This window comes from Aquarana catesbeiana, linkage group LG02 (genome assembly GCF_042186555.1).
Source record: "Aquarana catesbeiana isolate 2022-GZ linkage group LG02, ASM4218655v1, whole genome shotgun sequence".
Lineage (NCBI taxonomy): Eukaryota > Metazoa > Chordata > Amphibia > Anura > Ranidae > Aquarana > Aquarana catesbeiana.
In genome coordinates this window covers 687,625,315-687,645,525 of record NC_133325.1, presented here as the reverse complement: position 1 = coordinate 687,645,525, position 20,211 = coordinate 687,625,315, and the positions used below count along the sequence as shown (strand labels likewise).

Here is a 20,211-nt window from a genome sequence, read left to right as displayed (position 1 = left end):
AGCTGCTGGTGCACTGAACGCGATCTCGAGGAGGAACCAACCACGCTGTATATCGAACAAGTAAGCAGGCATATGCAGATTAATTAGTTAACTCTCAGGGGGGAGGGGAGCTGAAGCGGGAATAATTCATTATGAATGGTATTTGTAATATGCAGCAAGAAGGGGGTTAATGTACTTTCATTGGTCACTGATGCATTAGTTACCAGTAGCAGTTAACTAACCCCATTGTGCTGCGTTAGTGGGGCCAGTGTCAGTGTTAATGTTGCTGCTTGAAGGGGTTTATAAACACTGATACTGGTACCACTAATGCAGCACAATGGGGTTAATTAACTGCCACTGGTAACTAATGCATCAGTGACCAGTGAAAGTACATTAACCCCCTTCTTGCTTCATATTACAAATACCATTCATAATTAACCCCTGCCAACCCACTGCAGTACATATACTGTGACTGGGCGGCAGCTACAGGCACCACGACTTACCCATATATCACTGCCTGTTTCGGGCATATGCCGGGGGGGTGGGGGGCGCAGTTTGCCAACTTCGCCCTGGGCACCGGATGACCTTGTCCCGGCACTGGGTACAGGTTGGGACTGGACCAAGGTCGGAACTATATCTACTGTAGAACCGTTGCAACCTAAAACAAGCTTAACACAAAACAAGGGAGAGATGATATGTGGACTGAATTAACAACTCGCATGCTAGAGCTTTTTAAACCAAAATCTTCATTGCCCACCGCCATAGCATGCAAACAAAAGACAGGAGAATCAATTCTTGAATTTTGGAAAAGATTGAATGATGTGTGGACACAGGAAGCCGGTTTGGGTATTCAGCCAGATATCGATCCATTTTTGATCCAGACTTTCCTGAGTAATCTCAAACCCCATTTAGTGGTCCCAGTCAAACAAATGATTACTGAATGGTCAACCCTTCCTAGAACTGACTTTGGCAAAGCACTTTCACAGAAAGATGTAGCAGGTTGTTTTGATATACCAAAGCCATCACCTGTCTCCACACAACATTTCCAAGGAAATATGATGGGAAACTTTAGAGGAAGAGGCAGAGGCAGGTTTAGAGGCAGAAATGGAAGAGGGATGAGTCGCCCTAGAAACAATGGATGTTTCAACTGCGGTGCTGAGGATCACTGGGTGTCAGTGTCCTCACCCCACCTCCCCTCAGACTCCCGACTCCAGCTCTGCCCCTAACCAGACACAACAACCACAGGCATCCATCCAACAAGGTCCAACATTTCCAATCAAATGGGGGAAATCAACAACAATGATGGGGCCCGGAGGGTAGTGTCCCAGCTTTTCCTTTTGTCTCAAATGATTTCATTGATAGTCCAATGGTTGTTATTTCAGTAAATGGGATACCCCTTCCCTATCTCGTTGATAGCGGGGCCACTAGGAGTACTATTTGTAAAGATCATTTCAAAGGCAAATGGGAACTAACAGAACCCTCATTGGGAATTAATGGGATACTGACAAAACATATATGTTACCCCATATATGTATACCCCACTCCTTACCCATAGAGGATGATGAAGGTTACACCATATGCACACACTCTTTTAGGATAATACCAAGGTGCCCTGTAAATTTGATGGGAAGAGACTTGTTTGGGCCACTAGGAATCACAATTAGAACCAACTCAGAAGGAGATCTAGATATTTCCTCAAAGTCACTATAGTAGCATGTAAACCAGGTTTATTGATGCTGTCACAACAAAGTAGTGAAGAAGATTTTTAGGATATAGACCCCCAGGTCTGGTCTACAACAGATCTGGACATAGAACTTATTTCATGCACATTATACAAGGCCACTCTCAAAGAAGGAGCATTTCCTATCTGTCACAAACAATATCCACTCCCTAAGGAAAATATGGATGGCATAGTGCCAATGGTGAAAAAGTTTCTGCAGGATGGGATCCTGCAAGAAATTATTTCTCCATACAACACACCTGTTAACCCTGCAAAGAAGCCGGATGGCTCCTTTAGGTTTGTACAGGACTTGAGGGCCATAAATGACCTCATAGTCCCAATAGCACCCATTGTACCTGATGTTCCATCACTCCTGTCCTCCATTTCAGCAACAGCCAAATGTTTTACTGTGATTGATTTAAAGAACGCTTTTTTCTCCATCTCCCTCAGGCCTTGGACTGCCCCTCATGGTTCTGTACTGTTGCAATATGTTGATGATCTTTTGATTTGTAGTTCTTCAGAGGAGGACTGCCGAGCTGATAGCCTATCCTTACTGAAATGGTTACATGTATGTGGTCACAAAGTGTCTAAGAAAAAGTTACAATGGTGTAAACAGAAGGTTGAGTACCTAGGGATTGTGCTGTCTCCGGGAGTTGGGAAAGTCAGTCACAAAAGAGCTACCGCTCTAGTGGGTCTGCCCCGCCCACTTACCAAGAAAGACATGCTTACCTTTCTTGGAATGATTGGTTTTTGCTGCCAATGGATACCTGACTGTTCTTTCTATGACAATATATTGAGACAAGCAACCCTCTCTGAAATGTCTGATATTGTAAAATGGTCTGATGAAACGTTAAATGCTTTTGCCATGTTGAAATGTGCAATGGTTATCAGCCCAAGCCTCGGCCTTCCTAAATATGGCAAAATGTTTCACTTGTTTGCCAGAGAAAATTGCAGAACCATGCCGGGAGTACTGGCCCAGGAACATGGTGGGAGACTGCGCCCTGTAGCTTTTTTCTCAAAGGTGGTTCCAGTACAGGTGCAGGGCATGCCCGCGTGTCTCAGAGCACTGGCTTCTTGTGCAATGGTTGTAGAGATGGCAACACCTTTTGCCTTGGGTCATCATACTACACACAATGTCACCACACTCCTCAAAACTTTACATACTCAGCATATGTCAGCACAAAGATTGAGTGGGTATGAAGTCATCCTCCTGTCCAATCCAAACCTGAAAATAAAAAGTTCAAAGATAAACTCTGGCCCAGCTCCAATTTTGAATGCCTTATTAGGTCTTAAAGGAGAACAGGATGACTTACCACCACCTCATGACTGTACACAATCAATACATCAGGACACTTCATCTAGAGCAGATATGCTTTCAGTACCAATCCCTACTGCACAAACAGTTTTTGTTGATGGCTCTTGCAGCAGACCAAGTGATAATGTCTATCACGCGGGATATGCTGTGGTCCAACTGCCGGATATTGTCCTGGAGGCCAATCCAATACCCTATCAGTCTGCACAGGCTGCTGAATTGATAGCATTAACCCGTGCATGCCAGCTGTTTGCAGGAAAAGAGGTAAACATTTACACCGATTCCAGATATGCTCATGGTGTGATCTGGGACCATGGTGTAATATGGCTTCCCAGAGAATATGTGGCAGCAGATGGAAAGAGCATCTCACACTCTGACCTAGTCGCAGCATTACTAGATGCAATTCCGTTGCCTTCAAAACTAGCTATCATGCACTGTATGGCACATACAGGCCAAATGACTGATGTAGCCAAAGGTAATCCACTAGCTGACAGAATCGCCAAAGAAGCTGCATCTACACAAAAGGCAAACATTCAAATGCCCATGCTAACACCTCAGCCATGTTCCCTGAAAGAGACACATTGGCTCACGGAACTGCAGGTTTTTGCCACCCCTGATGATATTGCGCAATGGAACTGTGATGGAATGGTGCAAAAGGATCCTAAAACAGGATTAATCTGCCAAGAGGGGAGTCCGTCTATTCCTGTTGCTAGCGCCCCCCTGTTCATTGCACAATACCATGGACTGGGTCACAAGGGCTGACAGGCCACATGTGAACTCCTAGATGCAGATTTTTTTCATTGCAGGACTACCTAATCTAGTCAAAGCTTTTGTACAGAGATGTGTCACTTGCATTAGGAACAATCCAACAAACCCAAAGAAATCAAAGCATGAACATCTTGAGTACCCAACAATGCCGTTTACCCATTTACAGATAGACTTTACACATATGCCCAATGAAAGGAAAGAAACAACAATATCTTTTGGTCACAGTGGACATGATGTCATGCTGGCCAGAAATCTTTGTCACGAACAATGAAAACGCACAAACTGTGGTGAAGATCCTCACACAGGAAATTATTCCCAGATGGGGATGTCCATTACAAATAAATTCAGACAATGGCCCAGCCTTCACAGCTAAAATCTGCCAAGATCTTGTAAAAGTACTAAAAATAGACTGGAAATTTCTCCTCCCCTACCATCCACAGATTTCAGGGATTGTAGAAAGAATGAATAGGACAATTAAAGACAGGATAAGGAAAGCTACGGGTGGGAATTTTGGCAAATTGTTATATTCTTAATATCTAAATTTTAATTGGCTTTATACAGAGTATGAATTCCCTATAATTGTATGAATGGCAGACATTGAGTTAAATAATATCCAGATGGTGACTTATTAACCAAGACTGCAAATCTAGAACCTGTCAGGATTTTGATGGATATTGTAAATAATATATATGTCTTTAAGGTATTCCTATGTAACCGATATTATGTTTGAAAGAGGCATTTTTTAAGTGGTCTGATGTTTGGTCTGATTGCCCCTCTCCCACATATCCTGTCTTATGTATAGAAGGTCTGTTTAAAGATGAACCAGATGTTGAGAGCTCAGATATCTACTCTTGACCCCACCCTTGTAAAAAGGGGAGTGATTATGGGAGGGGTTTGTGTTTGGGCGCAAATTTGAAAAGGCTGAGTCCATATAGACAAAAGCAAAAAAAGCTGTTCAGGCTGTTCCATCTTACCTGCCTTCAGAACAACATCTACAGCACTTAGATTTTCTTTCAGGACACATGAGGTTTATCGGCCATTTTAAAAAGCCAAGACAAAGAAGAAAGCACTTGTCCATTTAAGAACTCTTTTCAGATCTTTGAAACAAATTAACTATACTTGAACATTTTTGCATATATGAAGCAACACTAATGAATATGAATGTACTATTTTTGTAAGTATTTACGAAGTTTTTGTGTGTATAATAAAACACACAGTTTGATCTAAGCTGACTCAGAGATATTTAACGAAATTCATCTCACAATCAGTCATCATTATTGAAAGCTTTTTCTACAATATAAACTTTTTATTACATTGGCTAGCCAAGTCAGTAACAATCGTTAGAAGTTTTTTCCACTTTCTTCCCTTGATCAGAGGGGAAAAAGTGATGAACAGGAATTAACTTTGCACAAATTGAATGAACCTAGAGAGAAAATCTGATTGATCAGATCGATAATTGTGAAAGACCAGAGAATTTAGGATATACAGAAGTCTTGACAGACGGTTTAATTCGAGTCCAGTGGAAAACGGAAAAGTTTTATATTTGGTGAGTACCAAAATATGGAATTTATAAAAGTATTTTCAGAAGAAAGCAATTTAGAATTTAAAGGTTTAGCGAATCACGTCTCTGACGCTGAGTTATGGCAGTCAATGTATAATCAATGCTTACAGGCAAAAAATGAAATTGATAAAACTAGATTTTCATTAGCTAAAACAAAGAAAAAATTACGTAATGTAATGAAGCTAGTTACGGTTTTCAATACAATGGTTTTTGATGAGCCAGACAAACAAATGATTTGTGTAGTGAATCAGTCAGCAAGTCAAAATGTAACGGAAATTATGCAAACACAAGAGAATGTACCTGTTCAATTGTAAATTGTTCAAATTGTGAAACTTTTTGTACGTATATTGAGCATTTAGAGGATGAAATAGAAATGCAGAATGTTACAATTTCAAAAAACAAACATATCTCTGTACTTACAAAGGGGGGTGAAAAAAAACAGACAGCTGCGGCAAAATCGTTGTTTATACCGGATAATTCTATTGAGCTAGAGGAACCGTCAGAAGGTGACGTTCGAAAGCAAAAGCTATTAGACAGAGCGTCTAAACTTAAATTGCAAATACACGATCAGTTGATGAAAATTTTGAAAGATATCCCACATTATGATTTGAGAGCAGAAGAGTTTTGCAATGGGGATGTCTTTGAAAGTTTTTGCGATCGTTTCAATTTGATGAGCAAAGGAATAAAATTTTCTGTTTATGGGTTCCTAATCATATAGCAAGACGTTTAGTCAAAACACCTTACATTGATGATTATGGAACTGAAGTTCACACTGATGCATCTGAAAGATTGCGTCAGTTACTAATGTGTATCACAGGGGAGGAAACTCCGACAGTTGAGATATTGGATTCTTTAAAAGCAACTATACACGAAGATCCATAAAATTTTCGTGAAACATTTGCAAAGGCATTCAAAATGGTATATGCAGTGGGAGATGAGAATTCTGCATTAATAAGGGCATTTGTTTGAAAATGTACATATCTAGATCCTGCATCGATGGCATTAGCTAGTCAAAAAGAAACTCTGGACGATCCATTTTCAGTTGTAGATCTTGTAAGAAGACAACTGAAGCAGAGTACTTTGAAAACTAAAATTTCTGTCATTCAGAATAGAGATTCTGACATAAACATTCAGAATAATGTTAAAGCAGGTGGTGCTGCCACCTTCAGGAACGACAGGGTAAGACAGGTTGATAATAAAAGACCAATGACTTGTTTCTTTTGTCAGAAGCCTGGTCATTATAAATCACAGTGTAGGAAGTATTTAAAATATATTGAGTCGAATAACATTGGAAAAGAATATGGATTAGTATTCACCAAACCGTCTGCCCCACCTTCAACAGAAGAAGTTAAAACTTTTTCTCCGTATGCCCCTTTGAGGAAAGAGCTAAAAGAGATTGGTACAAATATGAATGCACATTCAACCAGCAATAGCAGTGAGAGACAGCCACTGTTATCTTCTCCATGACAGATAGAGGAAAAAGAAATTCAATACCACTCTTTAGTCCCCGTAGCGCCTATATTTCTAGACAAGAGTGGTTGACCTTATTTAAAGGTTAAAATTAATGGACAAAAGGTGAGAACTCTTTTAGACACTGGTGCTCAGATTCATGTCACTGGTTTGAAATTACCTGTTTTATCGGATGCAGCAATTTGTATAATTGTTGGGTTTAATGGTTGACACTGATTACAAATGGCCTGATACAGGAGAGAATTTGAAGTTAAAACAAGTGGTACAGTCATACAAAAAACTTTGGAGTAAAAAAAAGAACGATGTTGGCTTATTTAAAGGTATTGAAGTTAACGTTGAAGGCAAGGTCCATCCTTTCGTGAAGCCATATAAATTACCACCAGATTCTGATTAACCTGTCTCATTGATCATTCAAGAGTTTTTGGAACAGGGTATCATCAGGAAAGCATATTCTGTGACAAATAATCCTTTATGGGTTGTGGCTAAACAAGATGACCCCAGTGCATACAGACTTTTGATTGACTTAAGAATGCTAAACAAATACATACCATGTTGTTCGCCTATTGTAGCAGAAACACCAGACATCATGTCGCAATTAAATGCTAATGCAAAAGTGTTTTCTGTATTAGACATTGCAAACTGATTTTTTAGCATTCCTTTAGCCAAGAGCTGTCAATACAAATTTTCATTTGTGTACAAAAATGTTTCATATTTTTTTACAAGACTTCCGCAAGGATATCATAGTTCCCCGTCTATATTTCATCAGGTGTTGGCAAATGTTTTATCAAGGTTCTCTAGACCTGATTGTTTAATTCAGTATGTAGATGACATACTTCTTTCAAGTGAAAATGAGGAGGAGCATTTGACTCTTCTGGCAGAATTGTTCACACTTCTGCAAGAAGAAGGTCTCAAGCTGAATACACGCAAAGTTCAGCTTATGAAAAGTGAGGTAAAATTTCTAGGAATTTTGATTGGCCCAGGGAAGAAGCAGCCTTTACAGGAACGTATAGAGGCTATTTCATCTTTACCTATACCAACAACATTCAAAGTATTGAGACAATTTTTGGGATTGGTAAATTTTTTCCAGAGATTTTATTGAGTCATTGGCAGAGAAGGCGAAACCGCTATATGACTTGTTAAAACATACAGAGAATAATGAATTTGGTCCCTGGACAGAAGTCCAGCAAAAAGCTTTTGAAATGTTGAAAAATGATTTGCAGTCAGCCCCTGCATTAGCGACAGTGGATACACAGGCACCATTTGCTTTGCAAGTGCATGCTTCAGAGATTGCCATCTCAGCTGATTTGCTTCAGAAACAGGGAGAAGATTGGAGAATTCTTGGGTATTTTCCACGTATAATTACCCCAGTAGAGAGGGGACTCGACGAATGTGTTCAACATTTAGTGGGTGTGCATTATGCAGTAAAAGCAACAGAGCATATTGTAGGATTTAACAAAATCCTTCTGCAAACCCCACATAGTACCTTGAAGTTCCTTTTTGAGAAAAATGTTCCTGGAGTCTCCAACCAAAGATTTTCTCAATAGTTATTGGCTCTGTCACCTAAACAACAGGTCGAACACAATGCCAAGTATATCCTTCCTCAGTTGATGGAATACAATGGGCTAGAACATGAATGTTTGTGTGAAGTCCATGAAACACATTCTCTTCTCTTTCGTAGAGAGGCAGAGGAAATTGATGAACCTGTATTTGTTGATGGTTCAAGATATTGTGTGTCAGGTAATTATTACAGTGGGTATTCAATTTGGTATCCAAAGCGTAATCTTGCCATACAACACAAGTTGCCAGGACATTTTTCAGCTCAACGAGCAGAACTTAAAGCAGTAAAAACTGTATTGACAATTGACAAGGAAGAGAATAGAGGCTCACTAATGATTTATAGTGATAGCTCATATGTTGTTCGTTCTCTTACTGATTATTTACCTATTTGGTAACGTAGAGGTTTTGTAGATTCATCCAATAAGACTCTTGTGCAGAAAGAGACATTAGAATCAGTTTTGACCTTGCAGAGAGTAATCCTCTTGCATATGCTATTGTAAAAATTCCATCACATAAAAAAGATAATAGTTATCTGTAGGCAATAGAAAAGCAGACACATTAGTAAAGGAAGCAGTTTTGCATGGAGAGTTAATAATTCAACCTGAAACGGTTTCAATTAATGTTGTGAAAAAAACAGACACACGTTTTCCGAGGAACAAAAGAGACATGTCAATCTTTTGTTCTTCATCGGGTGATTTAGGGTCTTCTTTTGTTTATGAAAACGGGATCTTATGTCATGACTCAGATGGATTTTTGTGCCCTGTTATACCACAACACCTACAGGTGGAATTCACTAAATTCAACCATGACAGTTTAGGTCACATTGGTAAGCAAAAATTACTTGAAATTCTGAAAGAGAAATTTTATTGGGACAAAATGGAAGAGACAGTAGACAGTGTAATCAAATCTTGTCTGATTTGTGCACAAGTGAATCCTAGACCAAAGGGTCAGCAACCTCCTTTACAAAGAATTCCTCCAGCAGATGGACCTTGGTCTTCTATACAAATAGATTATATAGGGCCATTACCATCAGGAAAAAATGGATTCAGATTTGCATTGGTTTTAGTTGACATTTTCTCAAAGTGGATCGAGATTCATCCCGTACGCAAAGATGATGCTTTAACAACTGCTAGGATGTTGATTAATCATGTTTTTCCAGTTTGGGGTATACCAGCAAACCTCAGTAGTGACAGAGGATCCCATTTTACAGGTAAAATCATGCAGGCAATGTGTAAAATTTTGGGAATTGAACAGAGATTTCATGTACCATCATCCACAGTCTGCAGGAATTGTTGAACGGATGAATAGGACTATTAAATCTAGAATTGCAAAAATGTTGTTAGACAGAGGAAATACTTGGGTTGATGTTGTTCCATTCATTTTAATGAGTGTAAGAAGCACAGCTTCTGTTGCTACAAAGTATTCTCCTTTTGAATTAATGACAGGAAGGAAAATGCCACTTGTGTTTCCCCATGAACCTTTTTTGTCTACACCCCAAAGGGAGGCAATAGAGAAGTCAAAATGGTTGCAGATGTTACAGGACAATTTGAACAGTATTTTGCCACATGCAGCTACTTGTATGCAAAAAATGGTCCCTCCACACACTTCTAAGTTTGAGAAAGGAGGTCAGCTCATGGTAAAAAGTTTCAGGAAAAGTGGACCATGGCAAAGTAATTGGGAAGGTCCATTTGACATCTTGGATGTTCAAGGGGTAATGGTACAGGTACAAAGGCCCCTCAATTCAGTGAAAAATGCACGTAGACAACAAAAAACGTGGGTACACACTGATCAATGCAAACTTTATAATCCAATATAACGATGCTGCATTTCTTTTTCCAGGAATGAATTGTAAAAATCTAACCTGGAGAAACTGTGGATTCCAAAAGGAAGTAAAGATGTCAGCTCAACAAAAGAAAGGTTTTAAAAAGAGAAAACTTATCATCACAGGATTCATCTTTTCTCTAGTGACAATTTTATCTCTGGTAAAATATATCACAAACTGTTCCAGCTATGCAGAGGTTAACAGGATTGAAGAATTACACAACAAAGACATTACATTATTCAGAAACAAAAGAGATGTAGACATTGATATCAATACAGAGGAAAAAAATCATAACACTAATATCAATACAAAGGACAAAAATGAGAGAGTTATTGATATTAATGCATATGACAGAAATCATGATTTTAGATACGTTGATATTAATACAGCTGAAGATTTGTATGCGTAGGACAGGGATATGATTGGTGTATGCAATTGTATTTCATTTCATTCATAGCAATAATATCGAAGTCAACGTTAAAATAGAATCTAAAACAAATTTTGTTAAAATGCAGGGATCTTATAGACTAAACAACAAAACCGGAACTTTTGAATGTAATATATTGTTGAGGAGTTTCTGGTCTATATATTTAAAGGGTAATGATTCAACAGTTTGGTCTGGAGATGTTACTAATACTATGTCTAGATCTGGGAAAGTAATTTATCCCTTAGATCAATTTTATTATCTTTTTCAAAGTTTAGTAAAAATATTAGCTCCAGAACATTTAAATATAATTGGAGATGAAAACGGGGACGTTGTAAGAACATGAGATTTTAAAGTAACAAGACAATTAACTCAAATAAGGGTTAAAGTTAGTATTTCTGTGGTCAACATAATTATTCCAGAAATGTATATTTTCCCACAATCTTTAAAAATGATTGACGATAAAGATAGTTTGCATTTGATATGTAAAACAGAAATATATGTACCTCAAGATTCATTGATAACTTGGAAAAGGAACGATGAATTTTTAGGAAGTTTTCTTCACAGTTCTACTATTATAATTCATAAAGGAATTTTTGGTAGAGTGAATTGGATCAATAATACATTTGTTTATCAACAAATGAGAGTATCTTTGAATGATACTGGTATATATAAATGTTGCATATCAATAGGAAATTATCCGGTGAAATGTGTGAAGGCAAGTGTTGTTGTAATCTCTCTTAGGAAAACTCCATGTATTGGTAAGAAAAGTGTTTTGGCAAATCCATTTCAGATTAACCATTTCCAATCCAGAACTCTTAAAGAGAGGGAAAGTTTGTCATTATATTGTGGAACTTTAATGTTTCAGAATGGAAAATTTCTACAAGGTTTCCACAATGTCAAGGACATTTGGTTAATATGGAATTGGGTATTGAAAGATGGTTTGGAATTAATAGTAGAAATCGTAACAGAAATAAGCGTGGTATTGTTGAAGGTATTTTCTGAGGGATTGGCACAATTGGGAGTATAACAAATAGTATGGATATGAATACTTTAAAGTCTGATCTTGAAACAGCTGGTTTAGTGGGTAGTAATGGGATTAAAATTCAGAGAAATTTAAATGAAATTTTAGAAAATATGGTTATTAAAACAGCTAATATAATGGGTCCATCTATTTTACATCTTCAAAATATTACTCTTGATTCAATGACAAGTGAACAACATTCTCATATTGCCAGAGCATGCTTAGAGATCCAGACTGAATATTCCACTAATTTTAAAATAATTGCGCAAGCATTTCAGAGTGGAATAACTCCTCTTGGCATTTTACAGAATTTACCCAGAGAATATGTATAGGCTATAAATCATACAGCTTTATGGGTAAATAAATGGATAGGATGCAAACAGGATGTTTGTTGTAGTTCTTTTATTATTCCAATAGCAGGACAAGAACAAATTTTGGTTCCAATCACTGTATTGGGATTACCTATCAGCAATACACAATTATTATACTATAAATTACAGTATACAGATTTTTCATTTGACAATGAAAATTCTGAATTAGAACAATTAGATCTGTCATCATGTTTACAATTTCAATCTAAAGTTATCTGTTTACCTAATCAAGACAAAAGTATTTTTCATTCTTGTTATCATAATCATACATTATGTTCAGCGAGAATAGAAAAAATTTAAACAATTTATGAATTAATTACTTGTGTAGATAAAAAGAAGGTTTGCTTTCAGATCATGGCAGATACAGAAAGGGTTAAAACTTTTTTCTCTTCTTGTACAAATACAGAAAGCCTAAATCAAGGTTTGTATTGTATAGAAGGAGACATTGTAGCAATAAGTATTAATGGGTTTAGAACAAATTTAACAAATATGCTTATGAAAAATATAAGTGCTCTTCCCACATAATATAATCTATCTCAGATAGATGAATTTCCTTGGGAAGAATGGGCAAATGTAATTCATAAGGTAATTTGCAAGTGATATCTCATCAATGGTCAGAATTTTCAGGAAGTAATTGATGGAAAAAATTCAGTAATAGTGTATCATTTTGGGGAAAAACTTCAATAACCTCAGCAGCAGGAAATATTTTATCACATCCTACAGTTATTCTTTTTATTATTATGTTATTCATTATATTCCAGTTATGTTTGACGTTTAGAATGAAAAAATTATATTATCGAATTAGAAATGAAATCAGGAAAGGAGATAATTTATTGCAAAATAAGCTTAAAAGAAAGATGAGTTTTGGTATTGCAAACTCGGTTATAATGGAAATACATTTGGAGTTATTGGATCAAAATCAGAGAGAATGTGATATGAATGTTATGAATGAATTAAAAGCTTGAAAATATGATTATTATTCATATTTCAGAGGGGAATGTTCTTAATATCTACATTTTAATTGGCTTTATACAGAGTATGAATTCCCTATAATTGTATGAATGGCAGACATTGAGTTAAATAACATCCAGGTGGTGACTTATTAACCGAGACTGCAAATCTAGAACCTGTCAGGATTTTGATGGATATTGTAAATAATATATATGTCTTTAAGGTATTCCTATGTAACCGATATTATGTTTGAAAGAGGCATTTTTTAAGTGGTCTGATGTTTGGTCTGATTGCCCCTCTCCCACATATCCTGTCTTATGTATAGAAGGTCTGTTTAAAGATGAACCAGATGTTGAGAGCTCAGATATCTACTCTTACCCCCACCCTTGTAAAAAGGGGAGTGATTATGGGAGGGGTTTGTGTTTGGGCGCGAATTTGAAAAGGCTGAGTCCATATAAACAAAAGCAAAAAAAGCTGTTCAGGCTGTTCCATCTTACCTGCCTTCAGAACAACATCTACAGCACACAGATTTTCTTTCAGGACACATGAGATTTATCGGCCATTTTAAAAAGCCAAGACAAAGAAGAAAGCACATGTCCGTTTAAAAACTCTTTTCAGATCTTTGAAACAAATGAACTATACTTGAACATTTTTGCATATATGAAGCAACACCAATTATGAATATGAATGTACAATTTTTGTAAGTATTTACCAAGTTTTTGTGTGTATAATAAAACACACAGTTTGATCTAAGCTGACTCAGAGATAATTAACAAAATTCGTCTCACAATCAGTCATCATTTTTGAAAGCTTTTTCTACAATATAAAGCTTTTTATTATTCAAATGGAGAAAAGTTCTCCCAGCTGTATTAGCTGAAATCAGAATGACCCCTCACAGTGTGACGGGTTATTCCCCCTTTGAGGTACTCATGGGTAGGCCATTCCCCACACCGTGGGCTAGTCATCCTTTGATGGTGGAGGAAGGTGATTTGGAACAGATACAGGAGGAATATGTAAAAAAACTGATTAAAACTCTTGATATTGTTGAAAGAAGAGTTGCTTGCACCTCTCTTTCTTCTTCACAGGTACCAACCCACCCGTTCCAGGTCGGTGATCAAGTTGTGGTCCAGAGGCTTCAGAAAGGTTGAAAGCCACAAGAGGTTCCATTCGGACCATTGACCAAAGTGATAGCCGTCACCAGGACCGCCATGCTTACCGAGGAAAGTCCTACCTGGATCCATGCCAGCAAGATAAAGAAGGTTGATCTAAGCCCAGGAATTGAAGAAAGGCTGAAAAGAGGCGAAGCAGGTGTTTTAAGTCCTCAAAAGACAAGCATAGGAATAAATGACAGTGATGTCGCTCATTTCTACTTCTGATCTTTGTCCTAGTGTGGATAATAACTAACTGTATCTAACATCCTGATGACTTAGGAGCCTTGAAACTCATATGTGGTAAAAGCAAAGTACACACCAACTTAACTGACTTTCACCCCAGAGATCACAGTAAAAGAGATGTCTCTAATGAATTGATCAAAGAAAGAGGTATTTCTGGAAAAATGTTACTGTTAAAATTTAAATATGCTTATGCTAGAAAGTCAGGATATGAAAAATGCTGGATTTGTAGTAAGTTACACCCAGAAACTGCTAAGATCCCACTTTTAGCTGTCCCTCTAAACCTCAAGTCATTATTGAAAAATACTCTAGTTTTAAGTATTAAGAATGTCTCAGAAGGATACCGCAATCAGAGTATTATGTTTTACACTTTAGGAATGACACAGGAACCCGAGTGGTGTGTTCAGTTAGGCAATACATCCAAAGGAGTAGGTATGTGCTCCAAGTCAGTATTCAACATTTCAAAGGGTATTCCCATCCGCACTAGTAATTTTACACATACAGGTCAGATGTGTAGTTACAAAAATCAATCCCTTAACAACACCATTAGTGAACTTACTACATACAAGAATACGACCTCTGGGATACTTTTGGGTAAAAGAATAAAAATATAATAATGTGGCGCTAGAAAAAACCGCGTCTGTTATCGGGCAACAACCGACCAGAATGTTCATCTGGAGGTTAAATGCACAATAAAGTTTTATTGAGATGGAACTCAACTACGCAAGAAACAACTAGTGTATCAACAAAAATCTGCGTGTATAAAAAAGGAGTGTCAACTTATAGAAAAAATATCAAATCTGCGTATGAGAACACATGTGACTAGTGTTCAGAAAATAAGAGTTCAATAACTCTCTGTAAAAAACGTGCATCTACGTACTCTTAGAAAAAATAATATAACAGGGAACATAAAAATGTGTATCCCAAAGAATATATAAAAGATCACAACAGTGAAATGCAAAGGTACACTTTCATATAACTATAAGTGAATTTCAAAATAAATGGATGTAAAGTCCCAAGCAATGCATTTTAAATGAGATCAGAACGTCTAAAACAAATTATTGATCGTAAAAAGAGTTCAGTAATGTATGCATCCAGTGTGAATAAAGACCAGCTCCAATACTTCCAATGAGTTGAATCCCCCTGGTCTATAAGGACTGGGATAGACCTTAAAGTGACCTGGCATCAGTAGATAAATGTAAACGGTTGGATTCCCCTTACCGGAAAAGGTGGACTCTCTAGCCGGAGGCTGGGAGTCAGATAAGGCTTAAATCGCAGTCATCCAGGGATGGTTATCCCACCAGAGATAGATGCGGAACTTTATCCAGGTATCGTGGAGCGTGATAACAGCTACTCACCGATCATTCCAATATAGATCTCGCAATCTTGGAATCTCCTTGGTGCGGGTATTTATGCGGTGATGTATGAATGTAGGTCCACCCAAGGGGTGTGTATCCCTCAAAAGAAAATGGAAAATATCCTCCACATAGTGTGAATCCACTTCATAAAAAGATTTTAATGAGATAAAAAAAGTAATACTCTGGCTCCCCAAAAAATATTATTATTTTTTTTCTTCAAAATTGTCGGTCTTTTTTTTTATAGCTCAAAAAATAAAAAATGCAGAGTTGATCCACCAAAAGAAAGCGCTATTTGTTGGGGAAAAAAAAAAGGACATACGTTAATATTTGTGAAACCTTATATGATAGCGTGACTAGATTTCTCCTATCTGCTGTCAGAATTCTCTTGCTTCATATTATATAGAGAGCACATGGAGTGTTGCATATGCCGTGTAAACACGGGCGGACTTTTCACCATCAAAGGTCCGACGGACTTTCAACAGACTTCCGACGAACGGACTTGCCTACACACGATCACACCAAAGTTCGACGGATTTGTACGTGATGATATACGACCGGACTAAAATAAGGAAGTTGAAGCCAGTAGCCAATAGCTGCCCTAGCGTTTGTTTTCGTCCGTCAGACTAGCATACAGACGAGCAGGTTTATCGACCGGACTCGAGTCCGTCGGAAAGATTTGAAACATGTTCCAAATCTAAAGTCCGTCTGATTTTCGACCGAAAAAGTCCACTGCAGGTTCGATGAAGCCCACACACGGTTGGATTGTCCGACAGATTCATCCCGTCGGACCAGTCCGGTCGAAAAGTCCGCCCGTGTGTACACAGCATTACTTAGACCCCATACACACTATACAACTTTTGTTGTCTGATTTCCTTTAGATTTACCAAAACCATGTAGTGCAAGGGCCTGCCTGATTGCATACAAATTGAAACTCTTAAGGTTTGACCTCATATTTTATGGTTTTGGTAAATCTGAGGGAAAAAAAAAACAAAGCTTAAGGGACCAGTCATTGGTTTGCTGTAAATTACTAATATTGCATAATAAAACATTAAATGCTTTCCATATACAGACATATGTACTACTGAAAGTGTCAGAAATCTTACTCAACAGGATTCCTTCTACTCATTGACTGAGCAGATGCCACCCAAACACTAAAATATGTGATGAAGTCCCCTAGCAGAGTTGTAAACAGTCAGATCCTCAATCAAGTTTTGCATCGGCCTTCTAATCTAGGGAAAGAACAATATGGTTTTTAGCTGTATTAGTACAGTCTTTTTATGTAGGTTATGCTTACCTGGCATTTTAGCCTTTGAAAAGTTTAGCTTAAGTCCAGCGTACTTGATATCCTCCTTGTAACTTCTCAATTACTCTGTCTGCAGCTAAATCCAGCCACTTCTATATGGGGAAGCACAAACACTTGGAGCAGCCCCCTCTATGTGACTGCCAAGCAACCTTTAACCCTAGCAACACATGACTGAATGAAAGCATGCTGGAGATGTAAAACAGCAGGGTATTGTACACTTCCAGTGTTCCCTGATAGTTCAACAAAACAGAGAAAGAGTGTTTGAGTCTCGCTGAATCAATTAGAAATTTTAACCACTTAAGTACCAGCCTCGTTTTGGATTTTAGGTGTTTACATGTTTAAAACAGTTTTTTTTGCTAGAAAATTGCTTAGAACCGCCAAACATTATATATGTTTTTTTTCTAACACCCTAGAGAATAAAATGGCGGTTGTTGCAATACTTTTTTTTGCACCGTATTTGCGCAGCGGTCTTATAAGCGCACTTTTTTTGGAAAAAAATTCACTTTTTGAATAAAAAAATAAGACAGCAGGAAAGTTACCCCAATTTTTTTTTATATTGTGAAATATAATGTTACACCAAGTAAATTGATACCCAACATGTCACCCTTCAAAATTGTGCCCGCTCGTGGAATGGCGTTTAAAAAATTCTACAGGTTGCATGTTTTGCGTTACAGAGGAGGTCTAAAGCTAGAATTATTGCTCTCCCTCTACCAGTCGCAGCGATACCTCACATGTGTGGTTTGGCCACCGTTTTCATATGCGGGCGCTACTCGCGTGTGCGTTCGCTTCTGCGCGCAAGCTCGTCGGGACGGGGGTTTTTTTTTAAATTTTTTTATTTTTATTATTTATTTTACATTATTTTATTTATTTTTACACTGTTTTAAAAAAAAGAAAAATTGTGTCACTTTTATTCCTATTACAAGGAATGTAAACATCCCTTGTAATAGAAAAAAGCATGACAGGACCTCTTAAATATGAGATCTGGGGTCAAAAAGACCTCAGATCTCATATTTACACTAAAATGCAATATTAAAAAAAAAAAAAAGTAATTTAAAAAAATGACATTGAAAAAAATATGCCTTTAAGAGGCGTGGGCGGAAGTGACGTTTTGACGTCGCTTCCGCCCAGCAGTGTCATGGAGACGAGTGGGCGCCATCTTAGCCTCACTCGTCTCCAGGCACAGCACGGAGTAGGATGATCGCCTCCGCCGATACCGTTGGCTCCGGTAAGCTTGCGGAGGGCACCAGATCGCGGCGGGAGGGGGGGGCCCCTCTCCCGCCACCGATAAAAGTGATCTTGCAGTGAATTCGCCACAGGGACCACTTTTATCAGCTGGCCGCCGCATGAAAACGGGGATACCGGGGTTATGGCAGCTAGTTGCTGCCATAACAACGATATCCACCGTCAAAGTTTGGACGTACATCGGCGTGCAGAGGTCGGCAAGTGGTTAAAAACAAGATGAACGCCAAAGCGTGACCTAGATCTGCTGATGAATGGTGTATGGTGTGCGTGTTTGCTGGGATTCTGCAGTTCTGTGTGTCAAACCTATGCATATCTGCCCAATAGGATTTCATGCACTGTAAATGGATGTATTGCATTTTATTTGGTTTTATGCTACAGATTTGCAATCTAGCTAGTTTCTATACAAGACCAAAGGCAGAAATAACAATTAGCCCCTAATGAATGTGCTAATTGCAATGAGACCTGTAACTTCAAACATCAGCTAGATGGTGTTCACACATATGCGGGCGTGATTTCAGTATGGCAGTGAGTGCTCTGCCATTACCTGTAATAGCAGCGGCGCCGTGCCATCCACATAGTGAGATAAGGATAGGAGCGGTGCGGGTGGGCAGAGCGGAGCCTGATCGGACGGGACCACTGTCTTCTTGATCGTTAATGTGCCGCCCCTCAGAACCTGCCGCCCAGGACCAATGGTCCAATCGGGCCCCTAACACCCGGTCCATGTTGCAGGTGTCTAGAGACACGGCTCCATTCACTGGAGTACTGACAAGCCTTTGTATCACGTTTGTTTGTGAGTATTACTATTGCTGTTACATTTTTTTAAATATGAATATAGAAATCAAGGTATATCATACCTTTCAGTCATCCTTTGTTGTCTATATTATCAAATGTCTGTGTGGTCTCCTGTATGTGGGGGAGACCACACAGAAAGTGAAAGATCGTATAGGCAGACACAAATATTCCATACGTGATTAAATTTAAGTGGATGTAAACCCAAAAAAGTTTTTTTAAATTAAGACTCATATCTGTTACAGCAGAGGATGTTACATACTTACAAAGTAGGTGAAGTTGAAAAAAAGACACAAGTCCATCAAGTCCAACCTATGTGTGTGATTATATGTCAGTATTACATTGTATATCCCTGTATGTTTTGGTCGTTCAGGTGCTTATCTAATAGTTTTTTGAAACTATCGATGCTCCCCGCTGAGACCACCGCCTGTGGAAGGGAATTCAACATCCTGGCCTCTCTTACAGTAAAGAACCCTCTACGTAGTTTATGGTTAAACTTCTTTTCTTCAAATTTTAATGAGTGGCCACGTGTCTTGGTAAACTCCCTTCCACGAAAGGGTTTTATCCCTATTGTGGAGTCACCAGTACGGTACTTTTAAATTAAAATTATATCCCCTCTCAAGTGTCTCTTCTCCAGAGAAAATAAGTTCAGTGCTCGCAACCTTTCTTCATAACTAATGTCTTCCAGACCCTTTATTAGCTTTGTTGCCCTTCTTTGTACTCGCTCCATTTCCAGTACATCCTTCCTGAGGACTTGTGCCCTGAACTGGACAGCATACTCTAGGTGCAGCTGCACCAGAGTCTTGTAGAGTGGGAGAATTATTCCTTTATCCCTGGAGTTAATCCCTTTTTTAATGCATGCCAATATTCTGTTTGCTTTATTAGCAGCAGCTTGGCATTGCATGCCATTGCTGAGCCTATCATCTACTAGGACCCCCAGGTCCTTTTCCATCCTAGATTCCCCCAGAGGTTCTCCCCCCAGTGTATAGATTGCATTCATATTTTTGCCACCCAAATGCATTATTTTACATTTTTCTACATTAAACCTCATCTGCCATGTAGTTTCCCATTTGTTCAGATCTTCTTGCAAGGTTTCCACATCCTGCGGAGAAGTTATTGCCTTGCTTAGCTTAGTATCGTCCACAAATACAAAGATGTAATTTCATCTG

At 38.3% G+C, this 20,211-nt stretch overlaps 1 protein-coding gene across 3 annotated transcripts in view; it reads right to left on the bottom strand.

The window, feature by feature from the left end:
* Positions 1-17,143, bottom strand: part of APRT (adenine phosphoribosyltransferase) — a 93,334-nt gene extending 76,191 nt beyond the window's left edge. Inside the window, exons 1-2 of one of the 3 annotated variants that reach the window (XM_073616782.1) lie at positions 17,003-17,143; positions 15,709-15,996 (exon numbers count right to left, since the gene is read on the bottom strand). In XM_073616782.1, coding sequence (XP_073472883.1) covers positions 15,709-15,715 — 7 coding nt within the window. In that variant the 5' untranslated portion in view covers positions 15,716-15,996; positions 17,003-17,143. The other 2 variants (XM_073616781.1, XM_073616783.1) reach the window with 2 other exon arrangements.
* Between the last annotated feature and the right edge of the window lie 3,068 nt (positions 17,144-20,211).